General features: G+C 38.3%; 1 protein-coding gene across 1 annotated transcript in view; it reads right to left on the minus strand.

Annotated features, from left to right (window-relative positions):
* LOC133792307 (small ribosomal subunit protein uS15-like) overlaps positions 1-23,361 on the minus strand; it is a 65,963-nt gene extending 42,602 nt beyond the window's left edge. Inside the window, exon 1 of the mRNA XM_062230212.1 lies at positions 23,224-23,361. Within this exon, the coding sequence (XP_062086196.1) occupies positions 23,224-23,361 (138 nt within the window). The remainder of the gene's footprint in view (positions 1-23,223) is intronic.
* Positions 23,362-24,880: the final 1,519 nt, after the last annotated feature.

Here is a 24,880-nt window from a genome sequence, read left to right on the forward strand (position 1 = left end):
GTGAAAAAGTAAGTACGAAACCTTGTCCATTTCACTTCTTTGATTCTTCAAAACCCAAACTCCCATTCTTACCAATTCTTACCCATAACCTAGGATCTCTCTTTATGTTGTTTTTTTAAGAGAAGGGCAATTGGAACCTTAACTTATAAAATGGTAAAAATCAACTTTTGGTTAAGGTTTGAAATTGCAAACTTTCAGTTTTTAGCGCAATCTTAGAAAAATTATTTCTCTTAAACCATAACACATTTTTCTCTCAAATTTAACAGAAGTCCTTGTACACTTCTTAAATAATTCCCTTCAAAAAATTTATAACTTTTGCGATGGCAAAACCAATTCGAATTCTTAAAGCAATTTGGGTAGTACATGCTGCCCAGAAGTTTTTCCCAGTTTTTATGGTAAATTTCAAAACTTGTTTCTCTTACACTGTAGCCCATTTATTTCTGAAATTTTATAGGGATCTTTATACATGTCTACATTAGCTTCCAACAAAATTTCATAATTTTTAGAATAATAAAACTTAACCAAATGTTTAAATTCATCTAGGCAATGTTTGCTGCCCTGAAGTTTTGTTTCTAGATTCTAAGACAAATTTTGAAAAATCATATCTCTTATACCTTAACATATTTTTCTTTAAAATTTCACAATGACCCTTAAACATGTTTAAAATAACATCTTACAAAATTTCATAGATTTTTATCAGTTAAACCCATTCAAAAGTTAAAACAGTCTGGGCAGTGCATGCTGCCCAGAAATTTTTAAAATTTACATCAAGATGCCAAAAAGTTCATAACTTTTGTTTGAAAACACCTTTTTTTTTTTTTTTCAAAAGCCTAAACTCAAGTACTCATCTAGAACTATGAAAACATATAAATTATTTCCACCAACAGAGGTAGTGGGGTATGATCTGACCCGTTGGAATTCAGACCACGAAAACTTGGCAGCCTGCATTTTTACACATTCTAGCAAAACTAAACACAACTAGCAAAACCAAGGCCACATCCATGCATGCAAATCAACCAATCCTACCCTCAAGAATAAAATAAAATTCAAAAACCAACAAAACAACCTATACAACCAGATGTAACATCAATAACAGAAAACAACTCAAAACCAATCAAATATCTACCTTTGATGGTTCTAGCTTGGAGATGATAGTCCTTAGCTTGTCCAAACTTCCTTCTTGGATTCTATACCCTGAAACCGAGCCCCATAGGTTTCACATGCAGATTTTTAAGAGAGTGTTAGAGTAGGAGATTTTAGATGAATGGAAAAACACAAAATCTCTAGAACGCTTACATTTTAGTAAATTAAAATAACAAATCTTTTTCTAGTAAATTATGATATCTTACTAAATATTATGAATAATTAATACAATTTTATGAATATATTATAAAATTTTATTAAACAAATATTTAATTATAAATTTATAAATTGACCATTAATAATTATTATTAATTTATTTAAATATTGTAAAATTATTATTTTAATTTTTACTTAATTTTAAGAGTAAATTTAATTTAATTAACTATTTTTTATTTATTTTTATTAATTGCTTTAAATTTTCCTAACACTAATTTTAAACATTATAATTTAATTAACAATAAAATTATTTTGTAATGTTTAATATTTCTAAATCTACCCAAAATTCGACAGCATAACGGTTGTATTCTATCTACCCCAAAATTGTAAACCTATATTTTATAATAACAAATATACTTTCCCAAAACTTCCACAACATTCAGAACATTAATTACAATTAATATACTAGCATATACACACTAATTTCAATCAATTTCAAATTACAAAATACAAAATACCATCAAATTTAACAAAATAAGTATACTAACATTAACTAATCTCTATTAAAATTAATACCTTCTAAAATAAACTATCTTAATAATTACCAGTTAAAAATAAAATTTTCATATTAATTAATTATTTTATATTAATATTATTTTTTACACCAAAATATAACAATAGAATAGTTTATCAAACACAAACATAAACAACAATTCACTAATTATTTTTGTAATTTTCTATGTATAGGGTCAGTACTTAATGGTCACGTCAATTTATAACTATTGATGGTTACATTTTTTTTAGTGGTTGGATTATTATGAAGGGTTATGATTTGTAACAACTCCCTATTCTACTCTCTAGGTAAAATTGACACTTAGTTTATAATTATTAGAAAAATACCATTATAGAGAAAAGTACAGTGAGGCCTTGTCAAATCATGCAATATGGGCCCTATAGTTTAATATAAAATAATATAACGCCCCTAATTGCCTATCTTTACTAAAATACTAGTTTTAGCAACAACTCAAAAGATTTCATAACTTTGTCAAAAAACACAATGGGACTTTATTGGAAATACAAGTAGAGTTTGGATCCGATGTTCAAAACAAAAGAGAGTTTTTATGCATTCTTAAAAATAACTAAAATACATCACACTGATAAATTAACATAAGAGAGACTCCAAGACACTACGGCATTCTGGATTGTTTCCTCGTTCATTGGCTCCCTGCAGCATACATACATACATATGGAAAACTTATTCAGCTCACCATGCATGCCCAACAAGTCTATCTATTTTCTACCTATAAGGGGTGAAAGTAAGGGGTTCAGCTAAAAGCCCATTAAGGAAGTACAAACAAGACATACATCATATCTTATACACTCTTAACATACTTTTCTTATAGCAATCATTATCAACACTATTCATAATCATAAACATGATACTATTTGCGACATAGGCATAATCGCACATCATAAGATCGTAATTATAACCATAAGATCATTTGCAACACGAGTATAAACATTCAACGTAAGATCATAAGCAACATAATCACAAGAATACAACATAGGATAATGGCTCCCCTATTGTCTAATGATAACATGTGACTCCCTTTTGGTCACCTCCATGGAACCCTTTTGGCCATAATTCACCTAGCACCCTTTTGGCCATGAATTTCCATGGCACCCTTTGGGCCAAAATTTTATGAACGTCTGCCTTTTATAATGCTGCAGCAATAGGTTAAGCAAACACAAACAAATCCATACATATTGCATAACTAGAGTCCATTCAAAACAAAAAAGAAATCTAGCTAACTTCCTTACCTCAGGTCCAAGCAAAATAAGTACGGGAACACTTCACAACGAACCTAGAATAATAGACAAAACAATTGTATTAATATCATGTATAACACACATGAACGCGTCTAAACATATTCTAAGTGTGCATGGGCCATGCACTCTTAACATCTATCTCATAACAAGTTGCACCACTTTCTAGATTCTAGCATAACTCAAACACAAAATCATGCATGCATGTTACACATAACATCGTGAATAACTATGTCGATACACATATCAACCTTAAAGGTCTATAGGCAAGGATATTAAACTTACTCAATTAACATATAATTACGCGTACAAATGCATTTGCATGTAACATGCATACGTGGGACCATTTTTGAAAACTATGCCAAAGTTTATGATATCATACACTTATTTCTTAACAATTTAACAAATATTCAACAAGCATTATTAACACTTAATGAATTACCTAGTAATTTTCCTGGCATGCTTACTACCATTTTGACATCTTAAAAAAATTGGAAATCATGCATCAAGACTTACTCCCAAAAATCAAAACAAAAACTCACAAACTAATCATGGCCTAAATCAACAATAGGCAAAGGATACCAAACTTGAATCCAAACATATATACCAACTTGCTTAATATTCATAATTTCTTTTTAGAAATAATATTACCAAAATAATTAATCAAGTTCGAACATGCTTTCAAGTCCAATCAAAAATAAGAAATAACACTTTTCTAAAAATAAAAATGTAATTATATTTAATTCTCTTTCTAGAACAAAATCATGGCATTCACAATTATTCCAATTTGTTTAAAATTCATAGTTATAAATACAATTTCAACATGGTACAAAAACCAAACTTAGAAACACATGCTTGCTAATCTCGTAAACCTAAAAATAAAATCTAGCATGTCATTCATTTATTTGCTTTTAACTTTTAAGCATATATGTTTACATAAAATCACAAGTTTTCTTAATGAAATGAAAGAACAAAATATATGAAACTAATCATTTTCATCTTTAGCATATATCATGAAATCATGGTATCAAACTCACTCCTAGTTTACTCAATGCTTGCTAAATAAGTATATAAACAATAAAATTCAGCAAGTAAAATAGAATTATAAAATGACCAATAAACTTTAACAATACACGAATAATACATGGATAGGTCTAACATGCATTCTAACATCTTATGAAAGTCCCCAATAATCCTTAATCTCATTTACGCATTTAGAACAATAACAAAATGCAATATAGCTTACGCCCAAATACATATGGGGTGCCCTTGTATCAAAGTTACCGGCCACGTGTTCCGTCATCAGTTAAGAATCTCCTCTTACTCGTATTTTCTTGATTCTCATACTTCGTGTATCCTATGAATTTGTTAATGCTGAAGCAGTCTCGGGTGTAAATGATTGAATTTCAACTAGGAAATCAGCTAGTACTTGACTTTTCTTTATTTGTCGGAGCTGGAAGCATATATCATACATGTGAAGATCGATTGCCCACTTGGACAATCTTCGAGAGAGGTCCAGTTTGCTCAAAATCTGCTTCAATGGATAATCAGTGTATACCACAATCGTATATCCTTCGAAGTATTGTCTCAGCTACTTTTTATCTGTAACAAGTGCTAATACCAGCTTCTCCATTATGTTGTAACGTGTTTCTGTGTCTAGCAGCATTCTTCTACAATAGAATACTGGCTTTTGCTTGCCCTCTTCCTCCCCGAAGAGCACAGAACTTACGGAAAAGTTAGAAACTAACAGGTATAGGAAGAGATCTTCGTTGGGGACTGGAGAGCTCAATATAGGCGGAGTACTTAGGTAAATGTAAAGAACGCCATAGACTAGTACTTATTAAAACATTCACATATCATTGGTCCATAAAGAAAACCACTTTTTATAAAGGTCTCAGTGGGGACTTGCTTAAAACAATGCAAGTTGGGCCCATTAGTTTAAAAATAAAATATGAATTTTTATGCAAAGTTCAAAAGAAACAATATTAAATAATTAAGTCCCACTGATAATTTAGAAAGTCTCTTAAAACATAACATAATTAAAATGGTGTCCTAAAGTGATCGTTTATTCCGTCCATAGGATACCCCACGCCATACACCCTACGACGATAGAACTCCTCACGTCACCACGCGTGCCATAGAGAAATCCTATTTGCTACCTGGGAGGGAAAGTAAGGGGGTGAGCTAAAAGCCCAGTAAGGAAGTACAAACAATAAGCATGTAAGGATTCAACAAATACAAACACTATCGTTCATCTTAAACATCATGGCATCATCATATCATAACATTATCGTAACATAAACATCATAGCATATCATAACATTATCGTAACATAAACATCATAGCATATCATAACATTATCGTAACATAACATCATATCACATTCATACAGCATTCATGATGAACATGGCCCGCTAACTTGTTCATGTCACCCTACGAGGTAAACAAGAGTCTCTGGTCCTTGAATAACATTGCCGCGTCCGCCCTAGGAGTTACGTCTTTATATCCTTAGCAACCCAGTTGATGTGTCGCGTTCATCACGCTAACATCCATTCATAAACATAGGAGTTACGTCTTTATATCCTTAGTAACTCATTTGATGTGTCGCGTTCATCACGCTAACATCCATTCATAAACATATCATATTCATACAAGCCACATATCATCACATTAAGGCATTCATAATTCATAACGATTCATTCATACAACAGTCTTACCATTCATAGCATAAAATCATAGAATCTATCTAACTTCCTTATCTCAGGTCCAAGCTAAGAAATTTCACAACCTCTCAACGAGCCTATACCATAACCAAAAAAACATTTCTTAGGTTCATAAAAGAATAATGCTAATTTTACCTATTTTACATGCATGATCTTTCTATGAAAACCGCATGGTTGAATAATACACATAATTTTGGACGTAAAAGTTGATTTGCATGTAACATGCATACGTGGGAACATTGCGTAATTGTGTCGTTTTAAAAACGATAATTCTACATATCTTACTTCCGTCGTTTTTAAAAATTAATAGACTTATAACATGCTTTATTTTTCTTAAAATTTCTAGGTTGATTAAATTTCTCAAAACATTATTTTATTTTATAAAATAAATTTATTTAGCTTTAAAAAAGTAAAATATATGAAAATTTTATTTATTATTCTCAAATTACAAAGAAATAACAAAAGCTTGTAATTTAATTAAAATACCTATGATTAATATGTTTCTTTAGAAAAATCAAATTTGATATTGGTTAGTTGTGTTACATAAATGATGTGAGAAAAAATATATTTTTAAGTGTGGGAAAATATATTTTATTTAAATTATTTAAGACTTAGTTTTATGTAACATAAATCCATATGTCACAATTAAATAAACATTTTTAACTTTTTAAACCAAACTTTCAGCCACTATTTAATTTCTTTAAAAATCACAAATAAATTGATTCTAAATATTTCTATCATTCAAAATAAAGAAAAACCATAACTTATCAAAATATGCATTCATACCATATTAAAATACCACTTTTAATATTACCATAATTTAGTGTATTAATTTTATTTCAAATACTCATTAAATTCATTTTGTTGAAACACTTCACATTTTTTTACAAAAATTCCAGCAACTGTTTTTATCTTTAAAAATCACCATATCACTACAACAAAATAGAGGTTTTATGACTTTATTTGGGAGACATTGGTATTTATTTGAGTAAAATATCATTTTATTGTGACTTAAAATACCATTTTTAATTTCATAAAATTAACATAACATCAAGGACATTACTTATGCATGCAAATCATTTTTTATCAAACTTTTACCCAATTATTTACACAAAATAGCAAGCTTAATTTCTCATGAAATTCATCTTTTATCTCAAAATTTCACATAAAATCATATATGTCCAAAATCTCATCATGCTCTTATTATTGAATAATTCTAGGCGTATTACTAACACATATTCACATGAAATCTTATAAAATCCATTTTTTCTATTCCATTGAATCTACACATGAAATCCAACAAAACACTAACAATCACAATAACATACATTAATTCATAAACACCATATTCACGCATGCCTTTATATTAAACCTAACATGTTTCTATCATTTTTCATGCATCTTATAAATTATTCATTCACAATATCACATGCATCCTATCAAAATTTCATGGATCCAAATAGCAAGATTTCCAATTATCATTTTATCCAAATTACATAGGTCCTAAAACATGGATCTAATATATTGAAAATCATACAACATCAAACAAAATATCAAGATGATCATTAGGTATGCCTAGGCCGAAAGCTCATATTTGCATTCATAAATTTCCACTAATCATTATACATAGGAAATCAACATCATAACCCTTTTATACATTAAACCATGATACCCTTAATGCAAATCAAACAACTTATCATCAACAAGATATCAAGAACACAAAGTATCCATTTTTCTTTCCCAAAACATAAATCCCCTTTAACCATAATCCCTCTAATAATCTATTCATCAAAACCAACAATCATAAAATTTAGGGAGGGATTTCAATACCTCTTCTTGATAGAAAATCAAGAATCCAATCCAATCAAGAGTACAATAACCTCCTTGCTCAAACCCTAGGGGTTGTATATTTTGAATAATCAAGATGGAGAAGAAGATGAACAAGGTTAGAGACAACCCAATCAAAATACTAGATTAATCATAAGGAAAACAACCAAAAACCTTACCCTAGCTTGAGCCCTTTTTCTTCTTCTTCTTCCTTTCTTCTTCTTATTCTCTCTAGAAAATATGGCAGCCCTTCCTTCTCTCTAGCACGCCACTCTCTCTCTCTCTCTATTATCTCTCTAGGTCACGGCACAAGCTTGCAAAATGGCCTCTCTTCCTTCTTTTCTTTCCTTTTAATCATAATTCCCTCATAAAGCCTCGCCAAAATAAATGGTAAGTTCCCTAATCCACTCATCTAATTCAGCCTACAAATCCTTTATAATAAAGAGTATTTTAATTGAATAAAATGTCAAAATTCTCTTACCCATAATAGCTATCTTCGTCCAATTTAAATTTATTTACTTTAGAAAAATAATGGAAAAAATATCAATCCCTTTCCCACTACACTACATGTCCACACTACTTCCCCTTTCCTTTATTTTATTTATTTTTCTATCATTTAAATAAAAATACTCAATAATATCAAATAAATGGCAATTATAAAATGTGTAGAAAATCCACACATGTGCATCTTATTACCATATACTTGAACACACTAAATCACTAGGGTGCATCACTATCTACCATGCACCTTAGTGCATTCAACCAAATCTCACATAATCACATCAATTGTCACACTTATTTAAAATGTAACACTAATAGTAAAATAAACATGTTACACAATTATTCACTTATTAAAATAAATAACCAAGCCAACAATTAACAAATTTAAATTTAAAAAGATTATACCAAACAATTCTAACAATTAAATAAAATAACAAACAATCAAATAAAATAAACAACATTTAAATAAAACAATTCATCACACTTAACATTTAAATAAATTAAATCACAAAATTTAAATAATCTAAAAAAAAATATTTGGTGCACTACAGTTAATCTTCAGTTCCTCGAAATCTTTATTTTTTTCGGCTCCCCATGTTGTATTGGTGGAATGTTTAATACATTGAAAGAAGGGTTAGCAGTGGTTTGACATGCGGGATATAAACCTACCCAGGGCAACTACTTTGCCTGTTATAGTTTAGACATCGCGAAAAGTTCTCGGTTCTTTGACTTCTGTCAGTGAGGCAATCTAAGTTTGGTTGGCCTCAATGCCTTTTTTCCTAACTACATACCCCAAGAACTTTCCCGAAGATACTCCGAAAGTGCACTTCGCAGGGCTCAACTTCATCTAATACCTATCAAATATGTCGAAGCACTCTATCACGTCTTCCACATGCGTGATACTTTCCCTGGATTTTACTACCATGTCGTCAATATAAACTTCGATGTTTTTTCCTAGGAGTGCAGGAAGAGCTTGTTCATTAGCCTCTGATATGTTGCCCTTGCATTTTTTAGGCCAAAAGGCATGGCCTTGTAGCAGTACAAGCCACGCTCTGTTGTGAATGCAATGTGGATCTAATCCTCCTTCTTCATTGGGATCTGGTTATAGCTGGAGTAAGCATTGAGGAATGTCACTCTTTCATAACCCGCAGTAGCATCTATCATCTGATCAATTTTTGGGAGCGGGTAACTGTCTTTTGGACATGCTTTATTCAGTTTGGTATAGTCGACACATACTCGTTTCTTCCTATTCTCTTTCGGGACCACTACAGGGTTTGCTAGCCAGCTGGGGTATAAGCATTTCTCAATTGCACCTATGCTTAACAAACGTTCCACTTCATCTTGTATTGCTTGATTAACCTCAAGAGTGAACCTTCTCTGCTTCTGTTTGATAGCTGGAAAGTCTTCTGATATATTGAGGCTATGACACATGATTTCTAGGTCGATGCCAGGCATCACATGTGGGGACCAAGCAAAAGTCTCGATTCTCATCTTGAGGAATTCGATTAGCTCTTGCTTTTCACGACCTAGAAATTTGGCACATTCAAATGGGTCGTTTGAGACTATGCAAACCTCTTCTAAATCATCAAGATTTGACTGCGGTTTCCCATGCTCTTCCTCATCCTCTATACTCTTGAGATATGATTGTAACTTGTCTATTAATTATTATTTGGTGTTATCGTCGTCAAAGGATTGTGCGTCCACTTTGTTTATTTCTTTCAGGGTTAAGTAGCATTTCTTTGCCTTTCTTTGGCATGCCTTGATGTCAATAGTGTAACGTCCGTCAAGAGATTTGCATGGCTTGACTTGGTGTAAAGTGGAGATGACGCCCTGCATTCTGTGGATCAAACTTCACCCCATGATGGCATTGAAGATTGTAATAGAATCTATTACCAGGAAGTCAACTTCTAAATTGCGTTCTGCTACGACAACGTTCAATTTGATTGCTCCCTTTGGGTAGACTCTTAGACTGTTGAATCCTAGGACTGGCGCGACAGAAGGTCTGATTAGGCTCTCCTCAAGGCCCATTTTTTGGAAATCTTCCCAGAAGAGGATATGGACGCCGCTGCCCCTATCAACTAAAACTCTTCCCAGCTGGCAATGATCTACTTGGAGCTTTATGACTAATGGATCGTCATGAGGTAAATGAATTCCTCGCATGTCTGGTTCTATGAAAGTTATTGGAGTGGCAGGATAGCACCTCTTCTCTGTTGTGATAAAGTTGACGGTGTGTCCCAGCGACCTATAGAGTTTCACTCTCTCCTCCATTCATGTAACGACCCAAATTCGCTAATAAGGCTTAAGGGACTTGATTAGTGTGCCCGGAGGGCATAAATGGGATTAGAGTGAATAGTATTTATTTGAATGAGATATTATGTGATTGATAGTGCTTAAAGGATATTATATGATAATTGATGATATTATGTGATAATATGAAATAAATATGTTTTATATGTGAGAACCACATTATTATGTGGATAACTCTGTAGCCGGCGACTCGAGGCGATCCTAGGGCTAAATAGCGGGGAAAAGGCACAGCGGGGCATTATAATTGACTTTGGACAAGTCAGGGGTATTTTAGGTATCAGGTAGTGAATTAGACTATCGGGTGATGAAAATAAATAATTGGAGATATATTTGAGGTTAGGATGTTTAAGCGGGAATACTGGGGAATTTTACTATTTTTCCCTCGGGGACATTTCCGGTACCCCAAGCTTTGGGATTAGTTTAATCACCTAAGGATATACTTGGAAAGACTTAGAAAATACTAGACACAGAAATTAAACTGACCTTTCTCTCTTTCTCTCTCTCCTCTCTCTTAAGGAAGAAGAACAACTCTGAAATTTCAAGAGAAACCAGCAGAATTTCTGGGAATTGAAGGGGATAAGCTAGAGGATTAACTCAAAAAACTAATCAAGGACTGAATTAGAGCCAAGGTAAGCATTGATTTTCGAACTGGGACTAGGAACTTTAAGAGAAATGGCTGAGTTTTTAATAGTTGTGATTTTGATATTCAAGGTGGAGTTTGAGGCTTGAAACTTTGATGATAGGTCAGGGGATCCTTGGAGGAACGATTCTACAGCTGAGGTAAGTTTCAATTCAAAGTTTGATGGTTGAATTTTAGAATTTCCATGGCTGGTTTTGAGTTTATAGGTTTGAAATCTCAGAAATTGGAATTGGGGTTTTCATGAGTGTTAGGCTGGATTTTTGGTTGAATTGTGTTGTTTAAATCATTCTAATGATGTTGTTATTAATTGGTTTTGAGTTGGGAGCTTTGGGATGGCCTAAAGTGAGGTTTAGAGGTTGAAAATGGTGGGTTTTTCTGGGTTTGAAGGGTCAGGCCGCAGTATAGTTCTTGGTGAGCCACGGCCCTTGGAAGTTGAGATGTGCTGAAGAAGGGGGGCGGGCCGCGGCATGGTCCATGTAGGGTCGCGGCCCTTACCTGGTTTTTTGCCTTAGGAGGGCTCTGTTTGGGGCCATGCCGCGGCATGGATGGCCTATGCCGGGGCCCTTAAGGGATTTTGGGATTTCGAGATTTTAGGCTTGGGAATTTAACCTAGGGTGCTCGGGATTGAACCTTTTGCCATATTTGGTGAAGTTCAATGTTCTGGGGACTATAAATTGGTTTAGAAACTCATTTATGATTGTTAATGGTATCATTCATCATGGTTGTGACTAGGTGCTAAGCTAAGGCTCGGTGATCGGATCCCGCTCAAGGAGCATCGCCCGTAACTAGTTCATTTGAAAGGCAAAGGTAAGAAAAATATACCCGGTTGAATATTTGAATGGGACTAAGGGCTCCCTGATATATATGATTGAAAGAATGGTATTATGCCATGTAAATTGTAAACCAACGGCCTAAGTGTGCCACAGTTAACTTGTGCAATTGGCACGGCTTGGACACTAGTATCCGAGGATAGCTTATTATGCACTGAGCTCGGTTTAAGCGGGCCGGATTCAGTGGGTTAAACAGAGGGTGCGACCTAAGGTGTCGGCCCTAGTATTTGTGTTAGTTGATTATTATATTTGGCTATAGATGTGATTAATGAAATTGTTGAATAATCTAACTATAGATGAGGTTATTTGTACTTTGAAGTATTCTTATATGCTATGGATTGAATATTTGAACATGCTTATTAGAATATTTGTTTGATAATATTGTATATACTGTGTATGTTGTTTTCTTGCTGGGCCTTGGCTCATGGGTGCTGCGTGGTGCAGGTAAAGGCAAGGGCAAGATTGATCAATCCTGATTGGAGAGCTCTGCAGGGTGAATGTACATATCAGGCCACTCCACCGCTACGGTTGAGGAGATTACAGGGACAAGAGGACCAGAACCTTGTATTTTGCCTTAGTATGGCTAATGTTTACTCTTAACTGTTGAATTTTGTAAACCAACTTTTAAACATTATACTTTTGGGGATCCCTTCTGTAAATTGTTTATAATCTATTAAACGTTTCTTTTGCGGCCACATTGTCTTTTAGCCCTAGAACACTTTAGCTAATGACACGCTTTGAATAAACGACTTGATTAGCAAGTCTCACACCTTTAAAAACACACAGTGTAGCGGTCTTGGCTATCCAGGCGGGACATGTACATTCGCTGCTAGAGACAAGCTCGATTCAGGGTTTGGTAATCTGAATATGTGTTTATTTGCTTATATGCCTGAGATGAGTTATGAATGCTGTTGTTTATTGGATTTATAGGAAGCATGAGATACTGATAGGGCTTGGCCCTTGACTGTTGTGTGAGATTATTGTGGCGTGTTTATTAGCATCGCCGTACATGTAAATGAATATGTGGATGAGTAATTGTATATCATGCATGTATGAATGCCTATTTTATAGCTATTATGTAATGAGATTGGAGGCGTGCTTATTAGCAGCCAGTGCATGAGATGTTGATTGTTTGTGATTGGTTATGTTCTATTGATGGATTCTGAGAGAAGTTGATGCCCTATCATCATGGTCTAATGGCCGAGTCGTTGATTGCAGATTGACTTGGATAGCTATACGTCCAAGAAAATCTACGCGACTAGCCGACACTAGATCTGGGGCCAGAGATGATGACTAGGGCCAGAACCCTCCACCAGTCCCTGAGAACTGGCAACAGTTGATGGCTGAGATGCAGGCTCGATTACAGAGCCAAGACGAGCAGATCCGTATTCTGCGACAGCAGGCTCCATCAAGGAGTGATGCCCCTATTGTACCACCTGCAGTGGTACCAGTTATGCAGGCAGGGGAGGTTGGTAACAGATGGGAGCCGTTATATGAGCGGTTCAGGAACCAGCAACCCCCAATCTTTGAGGGTGGACCGGATCCATTGAATGTTGAGCAGTGGCTAACTATGATTACAATAATTCTGGATTTTATGAGGATAGAAGGGCATGATAGAGGGGCCTACGCCACTTATATGCTGAGAGATGATGCCCGTATCTGGTGGGAAGTGGCATCGCAGACTAGGGATGTGACTACATTGAGTTGGGAAGGTTTCAAAGATCTATTCAGTCAGAAATATTACAATGTTGCTGTCAGAGCAGTGAAAGTGAATGAGTTTGTTAGTCTGGTTCAGGGCAACATGACTGTTACTGAGTATGCCCTAAAGTTTGATAGACTTGCGAAGTTCGCACCAGACCTTGTGCCTACTGATGGAGCTAGGAAAGATAGATTCATTAGAGGGCTGAATGCTATGATAGCCCGAGATGTTAGAATTACAACGATACCTGGAGGAACAACTTATGCCCAGGCCATTGAGAAGGCTCTTACCGCTGAGGAGGCAGAAAACAAGATATGGAGAGATAGTGTAGCGAGAAGGGAGGACCGCAGGGCGGTGCCTCCATATTCTGGATCCGGTAGGGGCAGAGGCCCCAGTGACTTAAAGAGGAAGACTCCTGACACCTCCACCGCTCCTGGTCGTGATAGGAGGGGTCAGGGTGGTCAGGGTGGCCGTCGGAGTGGTGGTGAAGCATGGCAGACCTATCTAGAGGGCCCGAGATGTAGAAGACACCATCTGGGCGAGTGTCGGGCCAAGGCTTGCTTCGTATGTGGTACAATGGGGCATCTCAGAAAAGACTGCCCAACAGTGAAGAAAGGTGAAGCAAGGAAAGTGGATAGCTTGACTCCAACTCGAGTATTCACTTTGACGCAGGCTGAGGCCAAGGCTAGTCCCTCGGTAGTGACAGGTCAGTTCTCTAGCGCTGGCACTCCTTTTACTGTTTTGATAGACTCTGGTGCTACACATTTGTTTGTTTCTGATAAGGTGATTGATAGACTGTGTAAACCTAGTGAGTATAGTACTTCAGGGTTTGGGATCATTTTGCCTACAAGAGAACTGGTAGTATCTAGGAGATGGATTAGGGCACTGCCAGTGGTAGTGGATGGTAGGTAATTATCAGTAGATCTAATTGAACTGAGTATAGAGGATTTTGATATGATTCTGGGGATGGACTGGTTGGTGAGGTACGGAGCTACCATTGACTGTAGGAAGAAGATGGTAACTTTTGAGCTTGAGGGCGGGGACCCTTTTGTCTTTGTGGGAGCGGTGTCTGGACCCCGCATGCCCATTATTTCAGCATTGAGAGCCAGAGACTTGTTGCAGGGAGGATGCATAGGTTTTCTGGCTAGTGTAGTGGATACCGCTAGAGTTATGCCGGCAGGGCCGGGAGAGACCAGATTGGTATGTGAGTGTTTAGATGTATTCCCTAAAGATCTGCCAGGGTTGTCGCCGTGCAGGGAGATTCAGTTTGAGATTGAGTTAGCACCGGGGACAGAACCAGTATCATGGAAACCATATAGGATGGCACCAGCAGAGTTGAAGGAATAGAAGATACAGTTGCAAGAACTTCTGGATTTGGGATTCATCAGGCCTAGTTATTCTCCATGGGGCGCTCCAATGTTGTTTGTTAAGAAGAAGGATGGGACTTTGAGGATATGTATAGATTATAGAGAATTGAACAAGTTGACCATCAAGAATAAGTATCCCCTACCGAGGATTGACGACTTGTTCGATCAGCTGCTGGGAAAGACGATGTTCTCAAAGATTGATCTTTGATTTGGTTATCACCAGCTGAGGATCAAAGATGAAGATATACCGAAGATGGCCTTTCAGACGCGGTATGGGCATTATGAGTTTTTGGTCATGTCTTTTGGTTTGACCAATGCCCCAACAGCTTTTATGGATCTGATGAACAGGGTGTTCAAGGACTTTTTGGATCAGTTCGTTATTGTCTTCATCGATCACATTTTGGTATACTCCAGTTCATAGGTAGAGCATGAGCAACATCTTCGACAGGTTTTACAGAGGTTGAGGGAGCATCAGTTGTACGCCAAGTTCAAGAAGTGTGAGTTTTGGTTGCCAGAGGTGACTTTCCTTGGACACATAGTTGGGGCAGAAGGGATTAAGGTGGATCTGTCCAAGGTAGAAGCAGTAAGGGATTGGCTGAGGCCAAGGAACACCTCAGAGGTGCGGAGTTTTCTTGGGTTGGCAAGTTATTACAGACGGTTCGTAGAAGGGTTCTCGAAGATTTCTTCACCAATGACAGAGTTGACGAGAAAGAATCAGAAGTTTGTTTGGACTGAGAAGTGTGAGAACAGTTTTCAAGAGTTGAAGCGACGACTCATTTATGCACCTGTGTTGAGTCTTCCTTCGGAGGAAGGAAAGTTTGTGGTCTACTGTGATGCATCGAGGATGGGTTTAAGCTGCGTGTTGATGCAGAATGAGAAAGTTATATCCTATGCATCTCGGCAGCTAAAGGAGTATGACCAGTGGTATCCGACTCATGATTTGGAATTAGCAGCAGTGGTATTCACACTGAAGGTGTGGCGACATTATTTGTATGGAGAGAAGTGCGAGATATACACTGATCATAAGAGTCTGAAGTATTTCTTTACCCAGAAGGATCTGAATATGAGGCAGAGACGTTGGTTGAAGTTGGTTAAGGATTATGACTGTTACATCCTTTACCACCTTGGGAAAGCCAACGTGGTGGCAGATGCGTTGAGCCGGACGGGCCCAAGACAGTTGTATAATTCCACCCAGATCTCGAGGGAATTAGCTGATGAGATGGTCAGGGCAAAGATAGAACTGGTGGTAGGTAAGTTAGCAAATATTACCTTGCAGTCGATCCTGTTAGAGCGGGTCAAGGAGGGACAGTTGGTGGATGCGCAGTTGCAGGAGATTAGACAGCACGTCTTACCGGGGACAGCTAAGGATTATATTGTTTATGAGACATGTTTACTTCGATATCAGGGACGGATTTGTGTTCTAGCAGATAAGGGGGTCAAACGAGAGATACTGGATGAGTCTCACACTATGCCATACTCGCTTCATCCGGGTACCATGAAGATGTATCAGGATCTACGGACATTGTATTGGTGGCCCGGGATGAAGAAGGATGTGGTAGAGTATGTGGCTAGATGTTTGACATGTCAACAGGTTAAGGCTGAGCATCAGCGACCAACGGGATTGCTTCAGCCTTTGGGTATCCTGGAGTGGAAGTGGGAGGATATTACGATGGATTTTGTGGGAGGAATACCCAGGACACTTGGACTTCATGACTCGATGTGGGTGATAGTGGACAGATACACCAAGTCAGCTCATTTTCTACCAGTAGGGTTGACCTATACAGTGGAACAGTACGTAGAGTTGTATGTGAGGGAGATAGTTCGTCTCCATGGGGTTCCAAAGTCTATTGTATCTGATCAAGACCCTGTCTTTACCTCTAAGTTTTGGGGAGCTCTACAGAGAGCTATGGGAACTCAGCTGAAGTTTAGCACAGCTTTCCATCCTCAGACTGATGGACAGTCTGAGAGGACGATTCAGGTGTTGGAGGACATGCTTAGGGCATGTGTGATTGATTTCGAGGGGTCTTGGAGTAAGTACTTACCATTGATTGAATTCTCATATAACAACAACTATCAGTCCACGATTGGGGTGGCCCCTTATGAGATGCTATATGGGAGAAAATGTAGATCACCCATACATTGGGATGAGATGGGTGAGAGGAGGTACTTAGGACCTATAACGACCCAAATTCGCTAATAAGGCTTAAGGGCCTTGATTAGTGTGCCATGAGGGCATTAATGGAATAATTGTGATTTAATGAGTAATTATATGTCTAATAATGTTTATATGATAATTGATTATATTATGTGGTAATATGATATGTGATATATGTGAGAACCACATTATTATGTGGACAGGTTCGTTGAGCACGACTCAAGGCGATTCTAGGGTCAGATAGCGGGAAAAGTCACAATGGGATTTAAGTTATGACTTTGGAGAAGTCGGGGATACTTTTAGATAGCGGGTAGTGATTTGGACTATCGGGACATGAAAATAAATATATGGAGATATATTTGAGGTTAGAATGTCTAGGTGGGACTATTGGGGGATTTTACCGTTTTGGCCCCGGGGATGGTTCCGGCACCCCGAGCCTCGGGATTGATTTAATATGTGAGATAGACCTTAGGAAGCGTTTAGAAGAAAACACAAACCAACTAAGCATTTTGTCTCAGCTCACATACACTTTCAAGGGAAACCAAGCAAAGAAAAACATAGAAAACTAAAGGGGAAACTAGCTGAAATTCTGAGATTTGTAGTGAGGAATTGAAGGTCTAGCTCAAGGATTTATCAAGCACTTAAACAAGGATTAAGGTAAGCTCTTAATTTTCTTCTCTGTGGTTAGAATTCTGGACTTTGATTAAGTGTTGAAACAAGTCAATTTTGGTGTTTTAAGGCAGAATTAAAGAAGGGAATTTGGGGACTTGACTTGGCTATAGCTTGGTGAAGTGGTTCTACAGCAAAGGTGAGTTTTAACTTCTGGTTTAGAGGTTTAAATTGAGTTTAGGTGGCTGGTTTGAGTGTTTTTAGCACTTGGGGTTTCAGAAGTTGAAAGGATGTGATTAGAGTGTCCTAGGCTGTGTTTTCTTGGGAATTATGTTGTTTAGATCATGCTAAAGAAGTTGGGAATTAATTGGTTAAGAGATGGGGAGTTTTGGGATGGTTTAAGGTAAGGTTTTGAGCTTGGAAATGGTGAAAAATCTGGGTTCGAAGAGGGGGGTCGCAGCTCTGTTCTAGAGCGCTGCGGCCCTAGCATGCAAAGAAGCCAAGGGGGCTCGGCCAAGGGGGCGCGCCGAGGCGCCCAAGGCAAGGGCCGCGGCACGTGTGTGGTTCAGTGAGGGAGGAGGTTCTGTTTTGGGGAAGGGCCGCGACTAGGCTTTGGGGGCCGCAGCCCTTGGTTGCACACTTGAGATTTTGAGGGTTTTAAGCATGGGTGAGTGGTCTAGTGTGCTCAGGTTTGGTTTCACCACCGTGCTTGGTGGAATTAGGAGTCCCGGGAGTTAGTTTTGTAACTGGAAACCTATATTGGAGTATTTATGAAACCTTATACTTTGGTTGTGGCTAGGTGATAAAAGCTTAGGCTCGGGAGCGGATCGTGCTTGAGGGGCGTTGCTCGTAATTCGATAACCGTACAGACTAGAGGTAAGAAAACTGCACCCGGTTGAATATATGTGATGGGACTAAGGGCTCCCTATTGTAGATGCTTGAAAAGATGGTATTATGCCATGCAAGCCATTTAGTGAACCAACGACCTAAGGGTGCTAAGGGTCTCACTTGCGCACAGGGCGCAGCTCGGACACTGGTATCCGAGGACAGCTTATTATGCACTGAGCTTGGTTTAAGCAGGCCAGAGTCAGTGGGTTAAACAGAGGGTGCGTCCTAAGTCGTCGACCCTGAATATTATGTGATGTGAATATCATATGTGATAGAATGTATCCTGTGTTGGATTGTATATGCTGAATATCTGTTGTGGATTACCTGATGAGTATACTTGCTTACTGAGCTATTTACCTGTTGTTATTGTTTGAGTTATCTATCATGTTTTCTTGCTGGGCCTTGGCTCACGGGTGCTACGTGGTGCAGGTAAAGGCAAGGGCAAGTTAGATCAGCCCTGACTAGAGAGCTCAGCGAGTAGAATGTACATAGCCAGGTGCTCGGCCGCCACAGTTGAGATCTAAGCAAGGACATGGAACCTGAAGACTGACTGTTTTGCCTTAGTATGGCTAGTGGTTTCTCATGTACTTTTGGGAGTCTGTAAACTTTCTTTATCTTCGCTTTTGAATGGGATCCCATGTTACTACAGTTCATATATGCTAAATGAGTCTTTTGAGACCAAAACCTTTTTAACCATAGATCTTACATGTTTAGTGACACGTTTTCAAATTAATGACTTGATTAGCAGGTCCTGCACCTTTATAAGTACACAGTGTAACGATCTTGGCTATCCAGGGCGTTATAGGACCAGACATGGTTCAGAAGACCAATGAGGCTATTGAGAAGAATCGAGCTAGGATGCTTGCTTCGCAGAGTAGACAGAAAAGCTGCGTTGATCCTAAGCGTAGGAACGCGGAGTTCCAGGTTGGGGACCACGTGTTTCTGCGAGTTTCACCACTGAGAGGGGTGAAGAGGTTTGGAGTGAAGGGCAAGCTGAGCCCTCAGTTTGTTGGACCTTTTGAGATCCAAGAGAGGATTGGACAGGTGGCTTATAGACTGACCTTGCCACCGTAGCTATCTGGAGTTCATAATGTGTTTCATGTCTCCATGTTGCGGAAGTATGTTTCTGATACGACACATGTGTTAAGGTATGGGGATTTGGAGATGCAGACAGACTTGTCCCAGAAGAGGATATGGACACCGCTGCCCCTATCAACTAAAACTCTTCCCAGCTGGCAATGATCTACTTGGAGCTTTATTACTAATGGATCATCGTGAGGTAAATGAATTCCTCGCAGGTCTGGTTCTGTGAAAGTTATTGGAGTGGCAGGATAACACCTCTTCTCTGTTGTGATAAAGTTGACGGTGTGTCCCAGCGACCTATAGAGTTTCACTCTCTCCTCCATTCATGTAACGACCCAAATTCGCTAATAAGGCTTAAGGGCCTTGATCAGTGTGTCGGGAGGGCATAAATGGGATTATAATGAATATTATTTATTTGAATGAGATATTATGTGATTGATGGTGCTTAAAGGATATTATATGATAATTGATGATATTATGTGGTAATATGAAATAAATATGTTGTATATGTGAGAACCACATTATTATGTGAATAACTCTGTAGCCGACGACTCGAGGCGATCCTAGGGCTAGATAGTGGGGAAAAGGCATAGCGGGGCATTATAATTGACTTTGGACAAGTCAGGGGTATTTTATGTATCAGGTAGTGAATTAGACTATCTGGTGATGAAAATAAATAATTGGAGATATATTTGAGGTTAGGATGTTTAAGCGGGAATACTGGGGAATTTTACTATTTTTCCCTCGGGGACATTTCTGGTACCCCAAGCTTTGGGATTAGTTTAATCACCTAAGGATATACTTGGAAAGACTTAGAAAATACTAGACACAGAAATTAAACTGACCTTTCTCTCTTTCTCTCTCTCCTCTCTCTTAAGGAAGAAGAACAACTCTGAAATTTCAAGAGAAACCAGCAGAATTTCTGGGAATTGAAGGGGATAAGCTAGAGGATTAACTCAAAAAACTAATCAAGGACTGAATTAGAGCCAAGGTAAGCATTGATTTTTGTTCTGTGATTAGGAACTTTAAGAGAAATGGCTGAGTTTTTAATAGTTGTGATTTTGATATTCAAGGTGGAGTTTGAGGCTTGAAACTTTGATGATAGGTCAGGGGATCCTTGGAGGAATGATTCTACAGCTGAGGTAAGTTTCAATTCAAAGTTTGATGGTTGAATTTTAGAATTTCCATGGCTGGTTTCGAGTTTTTAGGTTTGAAATCTCAAAAATCTGAATTGGGGTTTTCGTGAGTGTTAGGCTGGATTTTTGGTTGAATTGTGTTGTTTTAATCATTCTAATGATGTTGTTATTAATTGGTTTTGAGTTGGGAGATTTGGGATGGCCTAAAGTGAGGTTTAGAGGTTGAAAATGGTGGGTTTTTATGGGTTCGAAGGGTTGGGCCACGGTATAGTTCTTGGTGAGCCGCGGCCCTTGGAAGTTGAGATGTGCTGAAGAAGGGGGGCGGGCCGCGGCATGGTCCATGTAGGGCCGCGGCCCTTACCTGGTTTTTTGCCTTAGGAGGGCTCTGTTTGGGGCCATGCCGCGGCATGGATGGCCTATGCCGGGGCCCTTAAGGGATTTTGGGATTTCGAGATTTTAGGCTTGGGAATTTAACCTAGGGTGCTCGGGATTGAACCTTTTGCCATATTTGGTGAAGTTCAATGTTCCGGGGACTGGAACTTGGTTTAGAAACTCATTTAAGATTGTTAATGGTATCCTTCATCATGGTTGTGACTAGGTGCTAAGCTAGGGCTCGGTGATCGGATCCCGCTCAAGGAGCATCGCCCGTCACTAGTTCATTTGAAAGCCAAAGGTAAGAAAACTGTACCCGGTTGAATATTTGAATGGGACTAAGGGCTCCTTGATATATATGATTGAAAGAATGGTATTATGCCATGTAAATTGTAAACCAACGGCCTAAGTGTGCCACAGTTAACTTGTGCAATTGGCACGGCTCGGACACTGGTATCCGAGGATAGCTTATTATGCACTGAGCTCGGTTTAAGTGGGCCGGATTCAGTGGGTTAAACAGAGGGTGCGACCTAAGGTGTCAGCTCTAGTATTTGTGTTAGTTGATTATTATATTTGGCTATAGATGTGATTAATGAAATTGTTGAATAATCTAACTATAGATGAGGTTATTTGTACTTTGAAGTATGCTTATTGCTATGGATTGAATATTTGAACATGCTTATTAGAATATTTGTTTGATAATATTGTATATGTTGTGTATGTTGTTTTCTTGCAGGGCCTTGGCTCACGGGTGCTGCGTGGTGCAGGTAAAGGCAAGGGCAAGATTGATCAATCCTGATTGGAGAGCTCTACAGGGTGAATGTACATGTCAGGCTACTCAGCCGCCACGGTTGAGGAGATTACAGGGACAAGAGGACCAGAACCTTGTATTTTGCCTTAGTATGGCTAATGTTTACTCTTAACTGTTGAATTTTGTAAACCAACTTTTAAACATTATACTTTTGGGGATCCCTTCTGTAAATTGTTTATAATCTATTAAACGTTTCTTTTGCGGCCAAATTGTCTTTTAGCCCTAGAACACTTTAGCTAATGACACGCTTTGAATAAACAACTTGATTAGCAAGTCTCACACCTTTAAAAACACACAGTGTAGCGGTCTTGGCTATCCAGGGCATTACCATTCATCTCTGATTTTTGGTCTTTCGTTCATCCGCCATGGTCGATTCTATGGTACCATGTATCATCGGGACTTGCTTCAGGGGTTCTTGTAAACTTGAAGAAGCAATTTTCATCGAAGTCGGTGCTACTGTGGGTGTTGGAGCTGGAGCGACACTGTGCTATGGGGTGTTTGCTCTATCGGATCCTTTGATGTAATGATTCAATCATTCATTTATCATAAGAGCCGAATTTGGTTGTGGAGGTTATGGTATCCAAAGATCGTATGTCCGTGATCTTTGTGAAAGATGCAGAACTTGTTTTTGTCTCTTCTTTCTGGAGTAGTTGTGATCTTGTAGGGTTCTCGCCAGATAGGGTGATCTTTGTTCTCTTTATATATGTCCTCTTGTGGGACGGTTTACTCAAAAGAAGAGAATCTTGGGGAATCACAGTTGTTTCTTGATCTCTTCCCCCCCCCCCCCCCCCCCCTCCCCCCTCCCTTCGAGGATTTGATTCAAGTATTTTTCTCTTATCCTCACTCTTTGGTGGAGGAGAAGGATTGTTTGTTCTTTCTTCTAGGTGTGCTCGCGACACTCCAAAACTCGAAAGACTCCTTTAGCACTGACCTGTATTTCTTCCATGTCGTATGGTGGGCTCATAGTGAGATTTTCATGTAAGAGAGATCCCACTTACAGACTTTTAATGAAGATATTGGTTGCGGTCGTTGGTTCTATATTGTAGATTTGGTGTACCAAGTCGATAAAGCATTATAGGTGTGGGTTCAGGTGTTAATTTTCTCCTTGCTGAATTCGATAGATCTCTGCCATAGTTCTTGGAGCCTCACAGTTAGCATTGTACTATTGTAAGAAGGCTCTGTGGAGGTTGCAGAAGCTATTGACAGAACAAGGTTTGAGCTGCCTGAAGCATAACAAGGCATGCCCGGAAAAGGTTGTGGAGAACATTTTGCAGTGTATAGCTTCATTGTTTACTTATAATGTCATCTTCTGTTGAAACTGAAACAAGTGACTAAGCGGATCTCCCTTACTGTTAAAGGTTTGCAGAGGAGTGATCACGTAGTCTCTTGGTTTTGGCTCATTCTGGATCCATTTACTGAAGGGTGATTTGTCAGCAGTTATTGACACCAATTCAATGAAGTTAGAGCCTAGCGTGGGTCGAACCTCAGAGAATTTCTCCATGACTTCTCAAAACATTTCCTCCTTCCAACTTTCGAAGAACCGAGCGGAGGGGGTTGGTTCTTCAGTGGTTGCCTCGAGCCTGGCCCAGGTATGGGTTTGCAGGTGACCATGCTCTGTTGTGGCTCGACTCGTTCATGGTAGTTCTATGCCAGCGTCTTTTGGTACTTAGTATGGTTCAGCCTGTCGCTCAACAGCCTTCCGTTGTTAACATGCTTTTGACAGCGGCATCGGGGCCTGAGATCCATACCTGATACGAGGAGTGCCATCTTCAGATGGATCAACCTGGACAACCAGGGTCCTAGACCCACCAGGAATGGATTTACCCTTGTCCTGAGTTTTGCGCAGGCTTTCGTTTTCCATTCTTAATTCGGCAATCTCGGCCTCCATTTTTGCTTGAGTAGCTTTCAATGTTTTGATGGCCTCATCGAACTTTTGTTGACTAGCCTCCAACAGTCGACACATCTTGTCGATTTGTTCACCGACATCTACTGTGGAAGCGACAAGAACAGCTTCGTTCAATGCTCCATTAGTTTTTGGCAGCATGGCTTCCACGTTCGAATGAATCTTGATATTGCGAAACTTTCTTTATTCACTGATTTCCCACAGACGGCGCCAAAATATTGATGCAACAATTTTGATCTTTCTATTTTGCGAGGTACACAGTATCAAACGTCGATTCTCCATTCTTCTCCAATGACGCAGAAGACTCTAGTGATTGTTGAATCGTTTGGGTGTACCTGCAAGAAAGACACTCTGATGCTTAAGTCAGTTCCCTTTGCAAAAATCAAAGATCGTTATTTATTGAACAAAATAATAAAAAATTAGTTATCCAATCCACTCCCTGATTGGCTATTGTTGTAACAGAATTTCCCGCCAAAATGTCTTCTTGTATATTCAACCTACAGAAGACAAAGTGGAATTCGCTTCTGACTCGTGGCCACTGTTGGATCCTCCTCTGTTCTTGTTTAAATGCTTCATTTTACTTATTCCCAAAAATAGCAAAATATTTAGGCCGAAAATTTTGAGCCCAACAATTGCATTAGAACCTTTAATCAACAAGACACAAAACCATTTGAACTAAGTTCCAAATCCCACAAAATATGCCAGACGAAACATTATGACCATTTCAAAAACCAAAAGCTCAACAACACAAAACAACAAATACAACCATCATGTGTACCAAAACCAAAAGTTGTAAATCCTTACTTTGATTTTCTTAATGGTGACCGAACCCTAAGCTTATGTCCCTCTAGTATATGCCTCCAATACCAAAATCTTGATCATCAAAACATATCCTAATCTAAT

The sequence above is a fragment of the Humulus lupulus genome, chromosome 7 (assembly GCF_963169125.1).
Source record: "Humulus lupulus chromosome 7, drHumLupu1.1, whole genome shotgun sequence".
In the NCBI taxonomy this organism is placed as follows: domain Eukaryota; kingdom Viridiplantae; phylum Streptophyta; class Magnoliopsida; order Rosales; family Cannabaceae; genus Humulus; species Humulus lupulus.